At 44.9% G+C, this 24,163-nt stretch overlaps 1 protein-coding gene across 3 annotated transcripts in view; it reads right to left on the reverse strand.

Moving 5' to 3' along the window:
* The window catches only part of LOC123403584 (S-(+)-linalool synthase, chloroplastic-like), a 7,602-nt gene extending 3,178 nt beyond the window's left edge, over positions 1-4,424 (reverse strand). Inside the window, exons 1-2 of one of the 3 annotated variants that reach the window (XM_045097507.1) lie at positions 4,166-4,424; positions 237-462 (exon numbers count right to left, since the gene is read on the reverse strand). In XM_045097507.1, coding sequence (XP_044953442.1) covers positions 237-462; positions 4,166-4,336 — 397 coding nt within the window. In that variant the 5' untranslated portion in view covers positions 4,337-4,424. Of the gene's footprint in view, positions 1-236; positions 463-1,257; positions 1,604-4,165 lie in introns of those variants that run through there. The other 2 variants (XM_045097508.1, XM_045097509.1) reach the window with 2 other exon arrangements.
* Between the last annotated feature and the right edge of the window lie 19,739 nt (positions 4,425-24,163).

Raw genomic sequence — 24,163 nt, forward strand, 5'->3', positions numbered from 1 at the left:
CCCACATCCTTCTAGAGGAGAGATTGGTCTCCACACAGCAGAAGAACTGGCACACCAAGATTTCTGGCATGACAAGACCACATCTCACATGGAGTATTCATTTCTGATCTTATAGCATAGTATATTTGAAGACTAAAGCCTAAACCTTGTATCGAAGTTGAAGACCTTGGGAGTCAAAAATGACTTGCATCCATGGATATCCTTAACCGAAATGCATATATGACATGTGTACTTACCTGCTGAAATATCATATCTAGCTTCTCTCGCCAGCCTGAGTGAAAGTGTTGCTTCTAGTAGATCATCACTATGGACTAGATCCAAGCATGAATCCACGGCATTGTCGATCTCGTCTTGGAAATAGTGGTCCACACAAAGGCGCTTGAGGTTATCAATGGTGGTCAACACCTCCCGCTTGTTCTTATGGTTTTGATGCAGCATTGCCTTAACACTCTCCAGGCCCTCCTGGTGTTCCATGGAGAAAATAGTTCCATTTTAAAATGCAAAAAGGAAGTATACATGTCATACTATATAAGAAGCCCCGATGTTCACTTTGCAAGGCTTTTTTTTTTATTGATCAAAGAAAAAAACTTGTCCCCCCCCCCCCCCCCCCCCCCCCCCCAAGAGAACTGGGAATCAATCAGTTGGCTAGAGGTGGACGTGCTCTCTGGTGATAGTTTCTTCTACTCCCCCTGTTCACTTTTATAAAGCGTTGTAGACACTCCAGACAGCGTGCAAAACAGCTCAATTTTAGTTGCCTGAAACGACTTACAAAAGTGAAGGGAGGGAGTGTATAAAACGCCACGGGTGTTACGCCTGTTGGTCGAGGTTTTTTATTTTTATTTTTTCCTGGGTTTAAAAAGCTGTGCGGTTAGTCGGTTATTTTTCTGTATCTGTATGAATATCAAATTGAGTTCTTTCCAGGGAAGATTACATAGAGTTGTACGGGAAATATATCTCTATTTCAGTTAAAGTTGATTTCCAACACGCTTCAGTCATAACTACTGAAATTGCATATAATAATTTTAAAAAAGGAAGCATTTGATTTTTTTTAATTTTTTTTGAACGAAAGGGGTTTCCTCCCTGCCCCATTTTATTCAAAATGAAGCAACAGAGTCTTACAGAAACCACCACAGAACTAGGAATGATGAAGCATTGAAATTGCAGGGCTCATTTCAGTTACGGTTGTTTACTGTACATTTGAAGAGATAAGAAGAGACAAGAAGAAGACCGCAAAACGCAGCGACAGCTCGTTCTTACCCACCGTAGCTGCTGCTGCTGCTGGCGATGACTACCGCTGCTGCACGTGTCAGCCATCGCCTGCCGCCGTCCCTACGGGGGTCTCGGAGGAGGCCGGGCACCGGCCACCCACGCCGTCCGAAGCTCGCGTGCCCATGGCAACGAGGAAACGAGGACGGCCGCGCGCTGCTGACGGCCAGGACGGAGTACTCCCATCCGGAGGACAGTGCGGGAGGAAGAGGAGACCGCATCAAGCCTCGGATTTGGGGGAGATGAAACGAGAGGTGAAGAGAAAGCCAGCTCTTTTTACCCCTTGCAGTTGATGATAAGAGGAAAGTGTTTGGGTCCAAAAGGTTGCTTGGTGAAAATCTGAGGCCCGCCCACAATTGCGCGAAAAAGGCTTTTACCTCTCCGTGCCATTCACAGCGTATATCTACAAGAGCAACTAGTTAGCGAGTAGATTAAAAAAAAACTAATTAGCGAGTGTCTTTTAGAGCCTTCTAACGAGCACTCTAACGCGTCACCATTTAGCGCGTTCTCAGCCATCGTTTTCTAAGTGTTTTTTTTAGATTTTTTTTTATCCGCATGCATTTTTGGCTTTTTAGATTGGTTTCTTTCTTTTTCTTTGGTGTTTCGGTTTTTCATTTGTCTTTCTTAGCTTTTGATCAAAAAAACTTAAAATTATTGCATGAATAAATGATTTTTTTTGTCATAGGCACGATTTTGCTTCTACGAAAGGCTCGATTTTGCCTTCATGAGAGGCACGATCATGCCTGTCGAAAAGGAAAAAAACATATATTTTTTTTGCAAGAAGCACGATTTTGCTTCTGTGGGAGGCACGATTTTCTCTTTGTGAGAGGCACGTCCGGAAAGGCAAAAAAAGCGAAAAAGTGTTTTTTTTTACTTTTCTATCGCAAGAGGCACATTTTTTATTCCTTTTTATGAAAAAATGGTTGTCAAAATCTATTAACATGCGATTAAGTTTTGAAGATCTCGACGCAACAAACACAAGGTAAAAACGATTCAAGATTTGGACACACGAATTAGTAGATAAAACATTTTGAAAATACGAATCTATAAAAAAAAACTCCCGGATTGCAACAAATGATATGCATGTAGTGCACCAATTATTACAACCTGATGAGATGGAAGTGTTCTTTGAAAGATATACTCCTCGATTAGTGATTTTGTATATCTCAACCGCATAAACATTTTGTGATGCTTGTGAGAAAGCAGACAAAGGCCCGCTAGGACCCAAGGTAGTCATGTCAGGTAGTAGGTGGAGCTATACCTAGATTCGCTTTATCTCCTTGGCTGTAAAATTAATTTGTGTGATTATCTCTTCAGCCTGTGTTGCTAGAGGTAATTTAAACGTGAAGCACAACTAAAATATCTTATTGTTTAAATTGTTTTGAATGAAGTTTTTTAAATAGTTTCAGAGTAAACCAAACTTTGTTAAATTGGTATCTGGACTTTGCCATAAAAAAACTGAAGAACTTTTCAAAAACTATGACTCATAACTTTTGAAAAATAGTTAGAGAGCTTTATTAACACTTTTTTGAAACTTTATCATCAAAACTCAAAGAACTTTTGGTTTTTACTGGTTTTTTCAAAGTCCTTCTGATTTGATTGCAAAGTTCAGACCACTGGAAAAAGAATAACACGTTATACCGCCGCTAATAGCACGTTATACCGCCGCTAATAGCACGCTATAGCGTATACATAATTGGCTCGTTAAATTGATCAGTGTACAATATCTCGCTAATAGCATATTTTTAAGAGCGACACTATTTTGTATAGCACGCTATTTTTTTCATTGGTTCAGACACATCCTTTATAGTGTTCATCAGAAGTTTATACTTGTGAGAAAGTCCGGACAAAACCCTCATAAAGATTGCATGCACATGAAATTTGTTAGCGCTTTTACTACATAATTAATGGTGTCATGCCTTAACATGTAATAGTTCCATAGTAATTAGCGACGTCAGTTACGGATACCAGATAAAATCATGAGGCTGACCTGCCACCTGAACACGAGCATGGAGGGAAAAGGGCAGAGGGCATGCCTAGCAAGAAACGAATCTACAACCTGGGGCTCTACATGCGGTTAAATCATAGTAAAAACTTCGTTTGTTGCATGGATGGCCCAACTGATTGAACTGCATTCCTGATGAGCGGCTGAAATTCTCGCCACACACTGAACGCAAACGTAAAAATACGTTTGCACGCTGTAAGGACTAAATAAACTCTAACCTAAACTATTAGCCGAAGCCAAGGAACCCGGATTTCTCACCCTGTCATGAATCACCGGAGTTACAAACCGATGAGAGAGGAACACGCGGGCTAACACAAACATGGTTAAATTTGAGGGGAAACTACATGACTTTAATATATAGTGAGCAAACGTTCAATAGCTAGTGCCTCCCTGACGAACCTCTTGCGTGTTTCCAAAGGTAATGTCGTCATCATCATCATCATAAAAATGCTCTTTAATTTTTTTAAACGTTTCAACTCCCAAATAACATATCCGATTTACGATCTGTCTTTGTCCTCGGCTTTGTCTCGACGAGAGGTTCGATACTAGATTCCCTAGGTTTTAATGAAAAAAATATCTTAAAAGTTGCGACCTAGCAATTAATAAAATCGCACCTTGCCATAGAACATCTTTCAAGGAGAAAAACTATACCCTGCTTACATTATCACATGCATACATGAAACTTCGCATGCATGTCATTGTCATGGTTCGCTAAAAAAACACTTCCTAGAAAACGTCCCCTCGTAATAATTTCTGCTAAAGTGTCTCATAAAATTGTAAGACGAGGCAAGCAAGAAATGCTTCGTCTGGTAGTTGGTTTAAATATACCATTAGGCTTACGACAAAGCATGTTTTCCAACTCTATATAACTGGTTACTACGTACGAGCAGCTACCTGGAATTTGAAGCCGTCAGACAGCGCATGGAACACCCGTGTAGCCGAGCAAGGGCGGAAGACTCCACGGTGCCGATCTCTCCGACTCCGAGCGCCATCTCCGGTCACCGCCGGTAAGGCTGAAAGGAGCAATGGCTTGACGGAGATGGAGGAGGAGATGTATGCCTCCATCAGTTGCAAGCAATCTTCTTTCTAATCACACGACCGCTGGCTAGCTAATTCCTAGTTAAGTCGATCGCCACTGGCATACACGGCGAGCTTCTCTTGCGCGTACCTACCAACATTTATAGTCCGCGGAGAGAGGCAAAGGATACGCAGAAGATAAATCTGATCCTGTTTTCGGCCGAAACGCGACAATATGTGAACCTTGGGCTGAATCATTACGGTACGTCTCTGGATGACTGGGATGAATCATTGCTTTCCTAGCTATTTAAGTGATAGATCATTCCCGTACGTCGCGCTAGAGATCTTGGTAAAAACAAAGAGATCTTTGTTGTTGTTATTAAAAAGTGCTCCTTTCACTTTCGCAAAAAAAAAAGTGTTCTTTCTCAGCTTAAAGAGTCAATGTCGGAAAGGAATTAGACGTGAGAATTCGCATATGTAACGTAAGTTTCTTCTTTTTGGTACAATAATATATACGAAACAGGTTTTTGTCGTACGTGGACACGTATGGGTCTTACTAACAAAAGAGCACCTGCATTGAACGGGAGAAAAATAAATATCACATGCGTCTAACTCAATAATCATGACTCATGAGCTAATATGTCAACATCCTATATTTTAACATGAAATCCCATATGTGTCGCCGCTTATCCTCATTCGCACCCTCGCCATTGGTGTCCATCGTGCTCACACAATCACAACGCACTTAAATATGGTCAAATTTAAGACGTCTCTCTTGCGGCCTAAGATGAGAAATCTGGTTTCTTTTTCCTGTGAAATTTTACCAACACATGCATGCATGGTTATAGATGATTTGTTTCGGCTTCAATCTGTTTTGTTGAGGTGTTTATTTCCGATCCGAAATGAAACTGGTATGAAAGAAATATGGATTGTGTGCTGTTGATTAAGGTTGCATCATAAATATAATAAAAAATACATCATATTCATAAGAAATATGGAAATATGCCCTAGAAGCAATAATAAATTAGTTATTATTATATTTCTTTGTTCATAATAATCGTTTATTATCCATGCTATAATTGTATTGATTGGAAACTCAAATACATGTGTGGATACATAGACAAAACACTGTCCCTAGTAAGCCTCTAGTTGACTAGCTCGTTGACCAAAGATGACCAAGGTTTCCTCACCATAAACAAGTGTTGTCACTTGATAACGAGATCACATCATTGGAAGAATGATGTGATGAACAAGACCCAAACTATAAACGTAGCATATGATCGTGTCCGTTTATTGTTATTGTTTTCTGCATGTCAATATATCTCATGTCAATGTCCGGAGATCATGCAACTTCCGGACACCGGAGGAATACCTTGTGGGTTATCAAACGTCGCAACGTAACTGTGTGACTATAAAGATGCTCTACATGTATCTCCAAAGGTGTCTGTTGGGTTGGCATGGATCAAGACTGGGATTTGTCACTTCGTGCGACGGAGAGGTATCTCGGTGCCCACTCGGTAATACAACATCACAATAAGCCTTGCAAGCAATGTGACTAAGAAGTTAGTCATCGGATCTTGTATTACGGAACGAATAAAGATAATTGCCGGTAACGAGATTGAACTAGGCATAGAGATACCGACGATCGAATCTCAGGCAAGTAACATACCGAAGGACAAATGGAATATCATACGAGATTATATGAATCCTTGACATAGAGGTTCAACCGATAGAGATCTTCGTAGAATATGTAGGAGCCAATATGGACATCCAGGTCCCGCTGTTGGTTATTGACCGGGGAGTGTCTCAGATCATGTCTGCATAGTTCTCGAACCCGCAGGGTCTGCACACTTAAGGTTCGGTGACGTTTCGGTATAGTTGAGTTATATGTGTTGGTGACCAAAGTTTTGTTTGGAGTCCTGGATGAAATCCCGGACATCACGGGGAGTTCCAGAATGGTCCGAAAACGAAGATTGATATATAGGAAGTTGGTGTTTGGATTCCGGAAGGTTTTCGGGCATTGCCGGCAGTGTACCGGGAGTGATGAATGGGTTCTAGGGGGCACTGGATGGGCCCACCATGCCCCAAGGGGTCCACATGGGTTTATTGGATGCGCAATAAGGTATAATGGGCTGACAAAGTCATCCAAGAAAAGCCTGTGAGGAAAAAGTGGAAAATCCAAAAGAGGTGGGAAAATAAGGAAGGAGTCCTAATCCAAGTGGGATTGGAGGAGGACTCCTCCCTTCCCCACTTCGGCTGACCCAAGGAGGCCTTCCTTGGCGCGCCAAGGCTGCCCCTCCCCTCCTCCTATATATACTAGAGGTTTAGGGCTTTTGAGACACAACTTTGCCACGTGCACTAGTGGAGAAAGGGGTATTAGAACCGGTTGGTAAGGGCCTTTGGACCCGGATACACATTCGGTGCTACGTATCCGGGACTAAAGGCCCCCCACTTTAGCACCGGTCTCTTACAAACCGGTGCTAAAGGCCTCCACGTGGGCGCCGAAAAGTGCGCGCAGGCGGAGGACCTTTAGGACCGGTTGGTAACACCAACCGGTCCTAATGCTTTTTTTCTTTTTTTTTTTCCTTTTCTTTTCAGGGTTTCCGATTCCGTATTTCGGTGTTTCCGTGTTCCGTATTTTCAGGGTTTTCGTTTACGTGTTTCCGGTTCCGTATTTCCGTTTACGTCTTTCCGATTCCGTGTTTCCGATTCCGTGTGTCCGTGTTCCGTTTTTTACGAACACGTAATCGGAAACACGTATCCGGAAACACCGATTCCGTGTTTGCGGTTAAGTGTTTCTCCGATTCCGTGTTTGCGGTTAAATGTTGATGCACCAAATAAAAGTACATATATACATGTAACACGAAGTACTGGACCGATTATCATTACATAATTTGAAGTTCGTTTCCTATATATAGCTCTATACTTGCATAGAGAAGGGAGCTGGCTATTGGTTCATAGGATGGAAAAATTCTCCGCCTTCATCTATGACTTGCGTGAGGAGAAATCCTGCCAATTCCTCTGCAACTGCCTTGCAACGTTGGATTGGTCTTAGCATCGCCCGCTTTCGTTGCAGCATTAAAAGAAGTAGATGAAAACAATTAAGTTATGAACAAAACTAACATAATTGATGGCAACATAAATAAAGTTATGAAGATCCGGTTACGTACCTCTAGATTTCTGGAAGTACGGGATTTCTCATTGATAATCCTGTGAATGTACTCGCAAACGTAGTATCCACAATAATCAGTGCCCTGTGGTTGTTGCGGGACGCCCTATATACGAGAACATAATTCAGTCAAATTAATAATAATCAAGAGAATGGTAATGGTATTGAAACCAGGTTACGTAGTACTACTTACTTTGTTAATCTGAAAGTGGAGCTTGTCTGCCCATGTACCGGGTTCTTCCTTGATGAACATTTGCCAAACCCTGGCCGACAAAGAAAAATGAATACAAGAGTTAATTATTACTTACTTGATATCAGGAAATGAACGAAAAAGAGGTCAATGAACGAAAGAGGCCGATATATATATATACCTTTGAAGCATCTGACGCGCGCTCTTCCATTTGTCAGCGTCCCAGGTTAACGGGTCCCAGACTTCAACCACTCCTTGATCGATTCTAATGATGAACAATATGAAGTGGGACCTGCGCACGTGTACACACGCAGTCATGCATACTCATCAATTACACTTAACATCAGGTAAGCAAAATGAAATGTGTACAAGACAGTAACACTCACTTGAATGCGTAGGGCCAAAGTATTTCTTTTTTGGTACTTTGTCGCTTCAAAAACCTTAGCAAATCATCCGGTGTATCCTTGTTGAACTTTTCTATTGTCTCTTGATGAAACGAATACGGGTCAATGAACCCAAAGTCCCAGATTCCTGCCAGCCTGCATTCACGAATCTTCATTCTGCATAGTAGCGTACAAAAAGAATGTCTCGTGAGTGATAATTATACGGGCAATGAACGCGAGCTTAACTAAATAATTAAATTACACAAATAAATCACTTACAAACAGTAGCAGCTGACGATAGCTTTGTCGAGGGCACGTTGATTGTACATCTGGAAAAAATCATCGAACCCAACCTCCACACCGTACTCTCCGAAGTAGTGTTGATCCTGAACTGCCGCCATGATACAGTCTCTCTTTTGCCTTGCGGCCTCCAAGTACCAACCATGTAAATTCCATAGTTGGGTTGTTAGAGCACTAGGATTTTCGACCAGAGGCTGCTCGGGCTTATATTTATATACCACATCAGCAATAGCGTAACCTACGTCGCCCATGCGTGGACCGGACACTGAAGCCTGGTCAGATAACACCTTGAGCGGGGCAATTGACTGTGCTTCTTGTTGTCCGAGCTGGGGAACTTGTTTCCCGCATTTCGTCTGCTCCGCCTGCTTCATCTGCTCCGCCTGCTTCATCTGTGCGGTGTGCATCTTTTCAATGAACCGTTCATAGTCTGAAAGGGGCGGCGGTGGCGGCGGTTCAGGATAATATAAGTTGTCGATGGTGCGCTCAATTTTCCACTTTGGTACGTTCTTCAGAGTTTCCTTCCAGATGTCTGGAGGGGGCTTCAGGGGAAACCGTGCGAACCATGCTTTGTTTTTGGCTTTCACGGCCTCGTCTAGTTCCTCCGGAGTCATCAGGCCTGGTAACTTCGGGGGAGTCTTGACTTTATTGGGTTTCCTTTCTCTCTTCTTGGGAGGACTCCCGTTTCTTCTGAACTGCAGCTTCCGCTTTGCCGTACCCGTAGTGCGCGCATCCGTCGGCTCACTGGAGTGCACGGGCGATGGACACTCGGCCTCGGGCTCCCTATCTTCGTTGTGGGGTGGACTTGGAGGTGCGTTGGGGGGTGGACTTGGAGGTGCGTTGGGGGGTGGACTTGGAGGTCGTGCATTCTCTGTACGAAAGTGAAAAAACTATTAAAAATAGGCTTACATGTGGTGCAACATTCAGTAATTGTTGGAGGTGGTGCATAATTGTACCTGGAGGAGTCGGTGGCCTTGGCGCCGCGTTAGGAAACACGATGTGTTTCTTCTTCCACAAGATGATACCAAGCTCCATTTCTCCCAGTGTCTTCTCACCTTCACCTCCAGGAATATCAAGCTCAATTGACTCGCATCCCGGCGTAATTGTTGACAACCCGACACGAGCATGGGATGCTGGAATCTGACCACCATGGTAGGTTGCTCCAGGTTGATTCGGTAAAGCATAGCCTGACGCCACCATGAAGGATATGTTCCCCATTGGCATATGTATCTCACAGTTTGTCTTCTCCGTGACATCATCCACGGGGTAGTGAGGTGCCGAAGGTTCGACTGCAGGACCGTCTTCTAGCTGCAGCTGCGTGGAACCCACGCTGCTTCTATGCTGAGATGGGACGGCATCTGCTACAGGATCGTCTTCTAATTGCTGCCTATCAGCGTCAGGTGCAGGATCTTCTTCCTCCTCTTCAGTGTCAGGTACAGGGTGTCCCCCTTTCTTCAAGAGAAACGACACCTTTTCTTCTAATGTCGCTATCCGTTCCAGCGCCTTCCTCTTGCTTCTACCACGGCTTCTGTAAGTGCCAAGGTCCGCCGGAAACCCTTGGTTCCACGGGGTAGTGGCTCCAAAGCCTCGTGTTCGTCCCCACTTTTCGGGGTTCCCGAGTGCCTTCGTCAACTCGTCGTTCTCTCTATCGGGAACAAAAGTTCCTTTTCGAACAGCTTCTATTGCCTTCTCTAGATCTGATACGACTTGTCTTATTTTTTCCGACCATGGTCCCTCCGCAACAATCATCCCAGTCTCAGCGTCCAACGTTGCCCCATGCGCGAACAACCAGAACTTGGACCTATTGGGCCAGTCATGTGTCTGTGGAATGATATTTCTTTTCAGAAGCGCATCTTCATAGCGTCGCCACCTAGGCAGGGCAGTCATGTAGCCACCTGACCCCAAAATATGGTGATATTTCTTCTTCTTCGCATTCTCCGTATTTGTGGCTGATCGGGATGTAAAGACACCCGATTTCTTGTACGCCTTAAAATCAGGCCAAGCGTCTCTTATCTTCACTAGGTGCCCAGTGAAAACTGGATCTTCGTCCTTATATTTCTTCCACAAGTCTTTCTTCCACCTCTGGAATTGTGTGGCCATCTTCTTCAAAGCCCACTCCTCGACTTTCTTCTTCTTATCTTCCGCTACGCTGAAATTTAGCCAGACCGTGTCGCAAAGCACTCTTTTCAATCTGTCATCGACATAAGTAGCTCCAACGTTGGCGCCGGTCTTCGGCTTATTCCATTCTATTAAGTTGATCGGGACCAGGTCTCTTACAACAACTCCGCACTGATTTACAAATTTGCGATAAGTTTCTGGGGGTTCCAGTGGTTTGCCATCAGCAGCAACTTTATCGATCGAGTACCTTGCAGTATCTTTCAACCTTGCGGCCGGGCCTCGTTTCGACTTTGTCTCAGTACTTGCGCTAGGTGTTCCGGAGGGCACCTAAACGGGAAAATAATGATTCGTTAGTAAGTGCAATACAAATTAATTGTTGCGTCAACAGTGACTTGAGATATACATTGGCAGAGTTTGTTCCGGAGGGCACTTCTTCATCTACTACATCTTCTATATTCTCAGCTCCGTCACCGGAGTCGTTCAAAAATTGATTGCTAAACGCATGCCCACCGTCGTCATCATGATATATGGCCGTTGCATCTTCAAAAATCATCTGGCACATGTATCTTTCCTTCTCCGCCTCACTCATTTCCGCGAGCTGATCGGCGTGCTGATCATGTGGTTCTTGGGGATCCATAGCTCAACACCTGCTAGTAACAAGAATTTAACTTAGCAAAATTATTTACGGAAAAGTTTTACGGAACCGGAAATTTTACGGAAAAGTTTTACGGAATCGTCGGAGTCGTAATCATCGCAAAGTTTTACGGAATCGTCGGAAAGTTTTATGGAATCGTCGGAATCGTCGGAAACTTTCCCCGCAGTTATGGAATTAATCGTCGGAATCGTAGGAAAGTTTTACAGAATTGTAATCGTCGGAAAGTTTTACGGAATCGTCGGAATCGTCGGAAACTTTCCCCGCAGTTATGGAATCATCGGAATCGTAGGAAAGTTTTACGGAATTGTAATCGTCGGAAAGTTTTACGAAATCGTCGGAATCGTCGGTTTAGGGTTTTACGGAATCGTCGGTTTAGGGTAAACTATGAATCGTCGGAATCGTCGGTTTAGGGTTTTACGGAATCGTCGGAATCGTCGGTTTAGGGTAAACTATGAATCGTCGGAATCGTCGGAATCGTCGGTTTAGGGTTTTACGGAATCGTCGGAATCGTCAGTTCAGGGTAAACTATGAATCGTCGGAATCGTCGGAATCGTCGGTTTAGGGTTTTACGGAATCGTCGGAATCGTCGGTTTAGGGTAAACTATGAATCGTCGGAATCGTCGGTTTAGGATTTTACGGAATCGTCGGAATATGATGAAGGCGGCTTCACGTAACTTTTTTTATAGGATGTCCTTACGTGAATATACGAAAATATGGATATACGAAAATATGGATATACCTTTGACGACGGCGCGGCGAAGAGGCGGCGAGGAGGCGACGTTGCGGCGAGGAGGCGGCGCGAGGATCGGCGAGGAGGTGGCGCGAGGAGGCCGCGCGCGAGGAGGCGGCGAGGATCGGCGAGGAGGAGGCGGCCGGCGCAGCGAGGAGGCGACGGCGCGGCGAGGAGGCGGCGAGGATCGTCGGTCGGCGAGGCGGCGCGAGGAGGCGGCCGGCGCGGCGAGGAGGCGGCGGCGGCGCGAGGAGGCGGCGGCGCGGCGAGGCGGCGACGGCGCGGCGAGGCGGCGAGGAGGCGAGAGAAGGAGAGAAGGCACGCGCGGGAAGGCGAGAAGTTGGCGACCCCGGAGAGGTATAGGGCCTTTAGCACCGGTCCGTGTTAACAACCGGTGCTAAAGACCCTTTAGCACCGGTTGCTAACACAGACCGGTGCTAAAGGGTCCAAATTCGGGCGCGAACCGAACCCACCTTTAGGACCGGTTGTTGTTACAGACCGGTCCTAAAGGTTAGGACCGGTTGTTGTTACAGACCGGTCCTAAAGGTCACCTTTAGGACCGCTTGTTGTTACAGACCGGTCCTAAAGGTTTTTTTCCTTTTTCTTTTTTCCTTTTTTCCGTTTCCTGTTTTCTTTTTCTTTTTGTTTCCTTTTTCTTTTTCCTGTTTCTTCTTTTATTTTTCTTTTTTCCTTTTTTCTGTTTCCTGTTTTCTTTTTATTTTTGTTTCTTTTTTCTTTTTTCTGTTTCTTCTTTTATTTTTATTTTTTCCTTTTTTCTGTTTCCTGTTTTCTTTTTCTTTTTGTTTCCTTTTTCTTTTTTCTGTTTCTTCTTTTATTTTATTTTTTGTTTTCCTTTTCTGTTTTTTTTACATTTATTTACAAATTGTCAAAATGTCATTTTTACACTTAAAAAATAAAAAATGATATTTATCAAAATGATCAAATTTAGTGAAAACTGATCAAATTTTTAATATTTATCAAAATGGTCAACACAATTACATAAAAGGTTTAATACATTATTACACATCACCAACAACACCCCCTATCTATTTTTCTTCTTGCCTTTCTTCTGATTGCGCCGTAACCATGGACTATCTTCATCATTTAACGGGATGCTTGGATCATCTTTGACTTTGAAGGGAGGAATTTCATCAAATTTATTGTAATCTTCTGACATGTCTGTCTTGTCCTCGACTCCCACGATGTTTCTTTTCCCTGAAAGAACTATGTGGCGCCTTGGCTCATCGTCTGATGTATTCGCTTCCTTATCTTTTCTTTTTCTCGGTCTGCTAGACATGTCCTTCACATAGAAAACCTGAGCCACATCATTGGCTAGGACGAATTGATCATTGCCGTAACCAAGATTCTTCTGATCCACTGTTTTCATTCCGTACTTCGGGTCTACCTTCACGCCTGACAGGTTGAACCATTTGCACCAGAACAAAGGGACCTTAAAGGAAGGTCCGTAGTCAAGTTCCCATATCTGCTCTATGTAACCATAGTATGTGACCCTTTGCCCGTTGTCGTCTTTTGCATCAAACCGGACGCCACTGTTTTGGTTGGTGCTCTTTTTATCTTGGTCTGCCGTGTAAAATGTGTTACCATTTATCTCGTACCCTTTAAAGGTCAATACAGTCGAAGATGGTTGCTTGGCCAACAAGTATAGCTCATCTTCAACAATGTTGTCATTAATGAGACGTCTTTGCAACCAACCGCCGAAAGTCTTCGCGTGTTCTTTAGCAATGAAATCTTCAGGTTGCTCCGGGTATTCCGAGCGTAAAATATCCTTGTGTTCCTGGATATATGGAGCCGCCAAGCTGGAATTAACTAGAACTGTGTAGTGTGCTTGAGTGAAAGATTGCTCGTCCATACATGTTGTTGATTTCTTTCCTAGCGTGCCTTTTCCATGCAGTCTCCCCTCATGGCGCGACTGAGGAACACCGATCGGGTTCAGGTCAGGAATAAAGTCAACACAAAACTCAATGACCTCCTCTGTTCCATAGCCCTTGACCATGCTTCCTTCTGGCCTAGCACGGTTTTTAACATAATTCTTCAAGACTCCCATGAACCTCTCAAAGGGGAACATATTGTGTAAGAATACAGGACCGAGAACGGAAATCTCTTGGACTAGGTGAACTATGAGGTGCGTCATAATATTGAAGAAGGTTGGTGGGAACACCAACTCGAAGCTGACAAGACATTGGACCACGTCCTTCTGTAAACTTGGTAGAGTTGCTGGATCGATTGCCTTCTGAGAAATTGCGTTGAGGAATGCACATAGCTTCACAATGGGTACTCGCACGTTTTCTGGCAGAAGCCCCCTCAATGCAATCGGAAGTAACTGGGTCATGATCACGTGGCAGTCATGAGACTTTAGGTTTTGAAACTTTTTCTCTTCCAGGTTTAGTATTCCTTTTATGTTCGACGAGTAGCCAGACGGGACCTTGATACTGCTCAGGACTTGGAAAAAGATCTCCTTCTCTTCCTTGGTAAGAGCGTAGCTGGCAGGACCTTTGAAATTCTCTCGATTCATCAGGTCGTCTCGTTCGTGCATACGTTGGTGGTGCAGCCGTGCTTTTGGTGTATCTCTCGACTTCTTCCCATGCACGCCCAATAAGTTTAGCAGGTTCACGCAAATATTTTTCGTCACGTGCATCACGTTGATCGCAGAGCGAACCTCTAGGAATTTCCAATAGGGTAGTTCCCAGAATATAGATTTCTTCTTCCACATGGCTACGTGGTTGTCGGCGTCATTTGGAACAGATTGTGCGCCAGGACCCTTACCAAAGATTACTTTTATATCTTTGACCATGTCATATATATCAGTACCTTTAGGGAGGGTTGGCTTCCTCCGTGTATCTGCCTCGCCTTTGAAATGCTTTCCTTTCTTTCTTACGGGATGCCTGTCTGGAAGAAATCGACGATGCCCCGGGTACACATTCTTGCCTATATGTATACTTTCAGTCTCGCCTAAACAGTGTGTGCATGCGCTGTATCCCTTGTTTGACTGTCCTGAGATGTTACTAAGAGCGGGCCAATCATTGATGGTTACAAACAGCAACCCTCGTAGGTCAAATTCCTCCTGTTTGTACTCGTCCCACACACGTACACCTTCGTCAGCCCATAACTCTAAAAGTTCATCAACCAGTGGCCTCAGGTACACATCAATGTTGTTGCCGGGTTGCGACGGGCCTGGGATAAGCACTGCCATCATAATGAACTTACGCTTCATGCATAACCAAGGAGGAAGGTTATAGATACATAGAGTCACGGGCCAGGTGCTATGACTGCTACTCTGCTCCCCAAACGGATTCAGGCCATCTGTACTTAGACCAAACCTTAAGTTTCTTGGGTCACGTGCAAAGTCCTCGTACTTATCGTCGATGTTTCTCCACTGCGACCCATCAGCGGGTTGTCTCAGCATATCGTCTTCCTTACGGTCTTCTTTGTGCCATCGCAGCAACTTGGAATGCTCTTTGTTTCGGAACAAACGTTTCAACCGTGGTATTATAGGAGCATGCTGTCACGCCCAAGATGCGACCCTATCCTCAATTTGGCACGAGGGCCTCGTCAGGGATAGAAGCGCATCTCGTCGTGTCGCAAGAATGGATATCGTTACAAGTACATGTACTGAAAAGAAGAGAGATATATAAAGAGTTGGCTTACACTCGCCACAAGCTACATCAGAGTCACAACAGTACATTACATATTCATCAGGGGTAAGAGCAGGGTCCGACTACGGACGAAAACAAACGACAAAAGAAGAACGACGTCCATCCTTGCTATCCCAGGCTGCCGGCCTGGAACCCATCCTAGATCGATGAAGAAGAAGAAGCAACTCCAAATGAACAATCAACGCGCTCGCGTCACGTACCCTTTACCTGTACCTGCAACTGGTGTTGTAGTAATCTGTGAGCCACAGGGGACTCAGCAATCTCATTTCCAAAGGTATCAAGACTAGCAAAGCTTAATGGGTGAGGCATGGTTAAGTGCTGAGGTTGCAGCAGCGACTAAGCATATATTTGGTGGCTAAACTTACGAGTACAGGAGGCAAGGGGGGGAAGACCTACGCATAAAGGACGTGAACTACTGATGATCAAAATGAATGATCCTGAACACCTACCTACGTCAGACATAACCCCACCGTGTCCTCGATCGGAGAAGGAACTCACGAAAGAGACAGTCACGGTTACGCACACAGTTGGCAAGTTTTAATTAATTAACTTCGAGTTATCTAGAACCAGTGTTAAACAAAGTTTCCACGTTGCCACATAACCGCGGGCACGGCTTTCCGAAAGATTTAACCCTGCAGGGGTGCTCCAACTAGTCCATCACAAATTACCACAAGCCGCATAGAAATCCTCAATCACGAAGCTCGCGATCTCGTCGGATTCCTTAGTGGAAAACCTCAACTCTGAGATTACCCAAAGCATCACCGGAATCCCGATGCACAAGATATCTCGTCAAAGGTAAAACTAATCCAGCAAGGCCGCCCGACGTGTCGACGATCCCGATAGGAGTCGCGTACCTCGTTCTCAGGACACGGCGGATGAGCTAGACGTCGGGATCACTAAACCTCCGGGTGACCAGAGGGGCGCCGGACATCGCTCAGGTGGGGCCAACACTCATGAGGAGCACTGGCCCGGGGGTTGATTAAATTATCCTCGGGGTCCGGAAAGTCCCTATGCAATTTTATTAGGTGTTTAGGCAAATGTAGTACCAAAGTTGGGCCTTGCCAGACCAACTTTAATCTAAAACGAAATATCAAGGGGGTCCCCATAACAACCCCGATCGTGTTAGGAGCGCTCATTTATGGAACATAACACCGGTAGCCGGTAACTAAGGGGGGGCAAAGGTGGAACAAAACACCAGGCTAGAAAGGCCGAGCCTTCCACCTTTTACCAAGTATATAGGTGCATTAAATTAAATAGCATTCATATGGTGATATAACAAGGACCCATGTTTTCATATGGAAGCATCTGCACCTGCAACTAGCAACGCTATCAACAGGGTTAAGCAAGCAGTAACATAGCCAATCAGTGGTTTGCTAGGTCGAACAGGTTGAAGGTAATCATGGCATTGTTGAGAGGCTGATATTTAACAGGTGGTAGGCAACGGGACATAAACGATAGAAGCGATAAAACTAGCATGGCAATGATAGTAATGGTATCTGGGGAAATGATCATCTTGCCTGAGATCCTGCTTGGAAGAAGAATGCCTCCGTGAAGCAGACGAACCGACGTAGTCGAACGGGTCCTCACAATCCGACACGCTTGCGGAACTCTATCGAGACGGGGAAACCGGAAACAAGCATCAACACACGATATTCACCACACGATGCACAACACATATGATGCATGAGCTACTGAATACACGCAAGTCACGGCATGACAAATCACACAATCAAACACTACACCTTAAGTGAAGTTCAATATGCACGAGTTGCATATTGACGAAACTCCACGGTAATTATTTAGTTCGCTCCCGGTTATCTACACGGCAATATTTATGTTGTCAAACATGCAAGAGGTGAAGCGGAAATTAAACTACCTATCTAGGCAATTTAAATGAGGTCGGAAATGTCATATAGCACCTCCGAAACGACCCCACATGTTAATTTACAATTCTGTCCAGATCTGAATTAACACCTTTAATTAGTTGTTAAACAACAAAACAAATAGGTTCACGTGATTCTACGCGTCAAGGCAAGCAACCTACACATTAAGAACATCTCCAACGGAGCTACGAATCAAAAGATACAAGCACCGCAAGATATGATGGCATGAATGCAAAATATGTGCAACGGCGGCTACGGGCACTTCAAGGCATACAAACAGCAAGAGAAAATGAAACTACACGAGATTCTAAGCAAGTTACATGTAGGACACGATCAAAACGGAGCTACGGTTCGAAAACTACGAGCAAAACAAGAAATGACTACAAGCTGCCAAAATCAGCCACATAGCAATTTCTACGACTCACAACTTCGGCTACCCAACTCCGATAAGCTCAAGCAAGGCATGGCACGGAAGAGGGCAAGAAGCAATTCTACGAACAGCTAACAACAACTAGCATGGCAGCAAGGAGCACTAGGAAAAGAAGACACAAAATGGCATCTCACGCACTATTTCAGACTTAGTGAAAATAACACCTCCTGAAAGTGCAGTTTTCAGCCTGAAGCAATATTGACAGCAGCAAAACCTATAGCTACAGGACTCCAAACGGCATGAAACTTCACAGCATACTAGAGAAACATAAGGGGTACAACTAACTCCATTGGACCAACCTCAAAAGAGCTACAGCTTTAAAGATGCAAGCCAGACAAGACAGCAACAAAATATAACAGATTCCAGACTTAGAAATATTTCAGCTCCTCTAAAACAGCACTATTCAAGCAACTTGAGAGCAAGCAAACAACACCTAAACATGCATTTCTATTGCAACCAAAAATACCAGGGACTAAACAAAACATCCAAGATCAACTCTCTAGTTGACAACTCCGTCAAACGACGCACGGATTAATTCCTATGAATTAATCAAAAGGGCAACATAGCAAAATATCTCGCGAACTAACTTCCTCGAAAGCTAAAACTACATGCACAGAAAAATCCATGGGATTTTTCTACCCCGGAAACATATATAATATGTGGGGTTTGCAACACGAAATACGCTACACAATAATGCGAGATAATACCTCTAAACGGGAAAATAAACTACCGGCAAAACTCTACACGGAAACATACGAGTGACCGCTCTAAAATACATGGAAAATAGCTCTCTAGAGCATGGACATTTATCCTACGTCATATGAACAACCCGGACACGCGCGAAAAATAACTACGGATCGGAACCTATTGTAACAGCACGCAAAACAAAGCAATAGGCACCCTAAACGGCGTTAAACAAATATGCATGCTGGATATTCGTGTTCTACTCGCGAAGCTACCCCAAAACGATATAAAAATCACCTCGATCCGACTTACGAAATAAAAGATACGCGCGTTTAAACCTACGGTTATTCCTGAAATGCAAAGTCCGTGAAAATGAAAGGAAAAAATCACACAGCGTTTAAAAAAAAGAACAATGGCCGAATTGCACTATGGTGCAATGGCCTAGGGCTGAAATCGTCCCAAGGTGCTATGGTCAAGAGAGAGAGAGAAAAAAAAACCAACGCAAAAGAATTTAGGCCGCCCTGGGATTCGATCCCGGGACCTCCTCGATGAGGCACTGGTTCGATTGCCAGTCGGACTAGGGCGCATGTGTGCCTAGATGCGGTTCCGACAGATTGATAGTTGGCAAGGGACGGAGGACTCACCTCGGGCCAGATCGGCCTGCCGTGGAGCTGGGCCTCGGGTCGGAGGAGAGAGGCCCATGCGGTGCTGGCGAGCGCTGCGAGGGAGGCCCAGGCGCTGGAGCGCCGTCGTCCTCCTCTCCTTCTCTCGTGCGGCGCACCAGGGAGGCACCATGGCTGCCGGCAGCATCCCCGGCGAGGGAGTGATGAAGGAGGGCGCCGGACTAGGGGGAACCGGCGGATCCCACCAGATCCGGCCGGTTCGGATCCATTCCCGGTCGCATCGAGGCTTGCGGCGGCCGCGGCAAGGACAGGCGGCGGCGGAGGCTGGAGACGACGGGACTCGGGTGACGGGAGCTCGACAGGGAGGCGGCCACCAGCGACGGGAGCGGCCAACGGCAGCGCTGGTCACGGGGCGGGCAGCCCGACGGCGGCTCACCACCACGGGCTCGTGAGCACGGGGGGAAGCTTGCCTCGGCTGGGGCTCGGGAGCCAGACCGGGGCGGCGGCGTCTCGGATGGGCTCGGGCGGGCCGCGCGCGGGCTCGCGGGCCCGGCGGCGCCGGCAGGGGAGAGAGAGGTGGGGCGGCGCGGCTAGGGTTAGGGTTAGGGCGCGGATCCCGAGGAGGATTAGGGGGGCGTCCAAAATAGGCAGGGAGGGGTGCTTAAATAGGGAAAGGGGCTAGGGTGCAGGGTATCTGGGGGTTTTTCGACCCTCCGGTCGCGTTCGTGCGGTCCGATCGGAGAGGCGGGATAGGGTTAGGTGTGTACAGGGGCGTTGGCTAAGATGAGAGGAAGTGGTGCGGCGCGGCATCGACTTTTAAAACACCGATACACGTCCGACGAATAACCGAAGACGGTGCCGCTACGGTCGACCGTTCGGGTACCAGACGGTCTCCGATCGCGACGAAATTCGACAGGCGGCCTAGCTATAACTGATCGCGACCGCGTGCCAAGTTTCACCTCGATCAGAGAGAGTTTTAAACGCACTTTAAAAACAGGGTTTCGACGGTACCGCGGGCGCGCGCGTGTGCGGTCGGGCTCAGAACAGACAACGACGTGAACCAGCAACTAACAACTGATGCAAGTTTTGAAAACTGGCGGCAACGGAGATGCCGATGCGATGCAGATGATGCGCATGATGCGATGATGATGCGACAAATAAAATAAATCACATGACGAAAACGGAAAGAGAGGGGAAGCTTCTGGAACGTCGGCATCGGGCTGTCACAACTCTCCTACACTACAAGAGGATCTCGCCCCGAGATCCAAGAATGAAAGGGGGGAGAGGATGAGGAAGAACAAGAGGTAAAAACTTAGTCGCTTCTTTGACAAACAAGTGAAACCAACGATCCTTGAAGGTTGCAAAGAGATTAGGAATGATATGAGAAAGAAGCAAGAATTCACGGAAAATTTCGGCAGCACTTCGGTAGGAAAATGGGACAAAAAATTCGGAAAGGTGGAAGAATTAGACAATATTCACAACAAACAAGTAATAGAGCAAGGGAACACCATGATCTTGATAGAACAACAAGATTTACCCAAAAGAGCAACAACACCATGCCTCCGGACAAGAGAATAGAAACTAGCTCAAGCGGAAGAAGACAATGAAGAAAGAATGCCAACTATCGTCACAATAGAATTGAAGAGCCTCCGGATAGAGAATTGATAGAGTAGTTGGAAACCAACAACGAAAGACAAGATAGTAGTGGGCTTTATGGAAATCATCACAACATTTATGAGGTGACAACCAACCACTAAAAGAAGCAAGGATAGATTGGGAACAACTAGATACGAACAATTACTTACACCAACAGGATACAATGAGAACTTGGATTAATGACAAGCACCATGATAGCACAATCCATAGGAAAAGCTTTAGGTGAAACCCAAACCAAGATAGCTCAATGAAGAAATCCTGGGTTGAAAATATCTCAACACCATAGAATCGGTGGGTTTAATTATCTCGTTCTTGAAATGAAATCTCTTCGAGACTCCTACACTACAAGAAGGCTATAATACCACCTCAAAGGATAAAGGAAGAACAAATGCATATATAAATGCGAGAGAAAGGATACTTGCGGTTCTCCAACAAGAATCTTGAAGAACACTTGAGAATGGATTGAAACCTTGATGAACCACCATGAAGGACCTCCGTATGAATGACGCAACGATATGAAGGTAGAAAAGAATAAGATTATGGCCTTGCCAAGATTTAGATGAAGCCTCACAAAGAGATACTTAAAGGAACTTGGAACTCCGGAAAAGAAAGATAAGAACACTTGAGAAAATAAATTGATATCGTGAGCCACTCCGGAAGAAGAATTAAGATCATTTGATGAAACAAGAATAAGAATTATGTTATGCTTATCCTTCATCAAGTTAAATTGATGACAATCAACAGATTTAGCATACCACTTATTCCTCTATAAATGAATCTTGAAGAGACAGAGAGGAAAAACACCACTTGAAGCAAAATTAAAGGAAGCACCGGTAAGAATTCACAATTGAATGGGAATACCAAGAAAGCACGAATACACATGAGAATGAAGAGATCATGATCCACCTGAGAGAGAAATTTAAACAAGACACCAGAATAATTGAGAGACGAACGAAGAGACACCAATTGAGAAGATTGAGGATGAAAGCTGAAAGCTGAGAACGAAAAATCTTCTAAAATGATGGCCTTTGGAGGATCGAGAAATAAAACAACTCAGAAAAGCACCGGATAGCAAGAAACAAATTCTCATGATTGGAAACAATTCCAGATGATGGCACAAAGCTGAAATGATAAATGTCCAAGAGAATGAACCAAGATCGAGAAAAATACTCCTTCGGATTGCACGCTGAGAACGATGGCGAGAACAACACCACCAAAATAGCTAAGACACTCCGGAATAAAGAAGGATGCAAGGTTGAGCCAAATAAGAGAATTAATTCAAATCGATCTTGAAAAAGGGATATGACTGATGAAATTCATACTTACGTCATAATTGAAATGAATTAAAGATCTCTGGATGATAAAAAGAGTTAGGTAAGATCCCGGGAAAGAACCTGTGGGTTATGGGCCCACTCAAAGAAATCACCGTAGAAAAGATTACTAGAAGGATTGATATAGCACCGGTATGAAGAGAACTAGATGAGGTTGAGCACCTCGAAATAATTAAAGATCTGAAACAAGAAACTCCGAGATATCTTCAACACCCCGGATAGAAAAAGATGAATGAATAACAGGATATGTTGATAAGAATCTCCAACATAGGAAGAATTACAAGGATGGATAGGATAAGATGACACGGATAACTGAATTAAATCCCCCGGAAAAGATTTGTATGACACGAAGCTCCTGAGAATCTTCACGATGAATCACCGGTTACGAAAGAAAGAAGAGATAGCGGAAGCATCACTGAAATGAAATGCAGTTGGATGAAATCCAATCACTGACGAAAATGGCGGGAGGGCGGGGAAAAACAAAGACAACTTGGGACAGATGAGAGAACTCCGGAAAGAATTGAGAGAATGATCTGCAACAATTAGGGAGGATTGAATCCACTGAAGGGAAGCACACCGGTTGGAAAAGAATTGATACGATGACTCCGGTTGACAAGAATTGATAAGACAACTGATTGAACAAATGAATTAGCGCTCACATAAAAATATGAGAACACAAATTAGGAAGGATCTGAAAACACCACTTGACATCGAAGCAACTGAATTACCATATCCAACAAAACAAAGGATGAGGCTTATGGAACAAGCCAGAACAAACTCATGAGAAAGATTTCCGTTCGATATTTTCGTGGACAGGATCGCACGGGCACGAATTACAGAAGCCATCAAGTGCAAGGCAGTGCACCTGACATACGAAGCGTCCCCGAGTCGTAGCAAGCTACAAGGACTCTTTAAGACACAACGTGTACCGCTGTAAGTCGACCGTGAACAAACGAATCCACTAGATGTCGAACCCAACCTAACATCATTCATTTGTTGGAAGATTGTCCTATAAGCAACTACTTGAATTCCCACCTATGAATTCCCGAAATATCTGGTCATGCAATCTGGTACACGGATACAAGGAGTAATATCACACAACTCCTATACTAAACCGTCACCTGTATCACATCCGTCAACACACAACCAGAATCTCGGACCTTCATCTACAACAGACCCTCGTGATCACAACAATACAAAGTATGGCAGTACCCCCGAACAATCTGCACCAGTACTGGGGACATCGGGGTTATCTCGCCACTACTAGTATTGAAGCAATTACGAACATCCTTCGTTCTGAGATACTAAGAAATCTGAATGATAACGATGTGCTCAAGAATCCCCTGGAGCTCAACTCCCCGGAAGAAGATCAAGTCAGACAGGAGGCACCAAGACAGAACTCCGTCACATCGGCATCATATAGATCCCAAGAATATCCGCGTGATCCTAAAAAAAATTTGAGTGAGAAGAGGAGTAGAATAAATTATTACGTCAAGATTCCTCACCAGAGCATAGAAGAGGAGAAAAAAGAATCCTACTCTCCGATATATAACTAGACTCAAATAGTTTTTCACTAGACTCGACTCGGCCAAGTTCGATCAATCAAGGGGGCTCCTAGGTCGGTCCTTGCTCTGATACCAACTTGTCACGCCCAAGATGCGACCCTATCCTCAATTTGGCACGAGGGCCTCGTCAGGGATAGAAGCGCATCTCGTCGTGTCGCAAGAATGGATATCGTTACAAGTACATGTACTGAAAAGAAGAGAGATATATAAAGAGTTGGCTTACACTCGCCACAAGCTACATCAGAGTCACAACAGTACATTACATATTCATCAGGGGTAAGAGCAGGGTCCGACTACGGACGAAAACAAACGACAAAAGAAGAACGACGTCCATCCTTGCTATCCCAGGCTGCCGGCCTGGAACCCATCCTAGATCGATGAAGAAGAAGAAGCAACTCCAAATGAACAATCAACGCGCTCGCGTCACGTACCCTTTACCTGTACCTGCAACTGGTGTTGTAGTAATCTGTGAGCCACAGGGGACTCA

The sequence above is a fragment of the Hordeum vulgare genome, chromosome 6H (assembly GCF_904849725.1).
Source record: "Hordeum vulgare subsp. vulgare chromosome 6H, MorexV3_pseudomolecules_assembly, whole genome shotgun sequence".
Taxonomy (NCBI): domain Eukaryota; kingdom Viridiplantae; phylum Streptophyta; class Magnoliopsida; order Poales; family Poaceae; genus Hordeum; species Hordeum vulgare.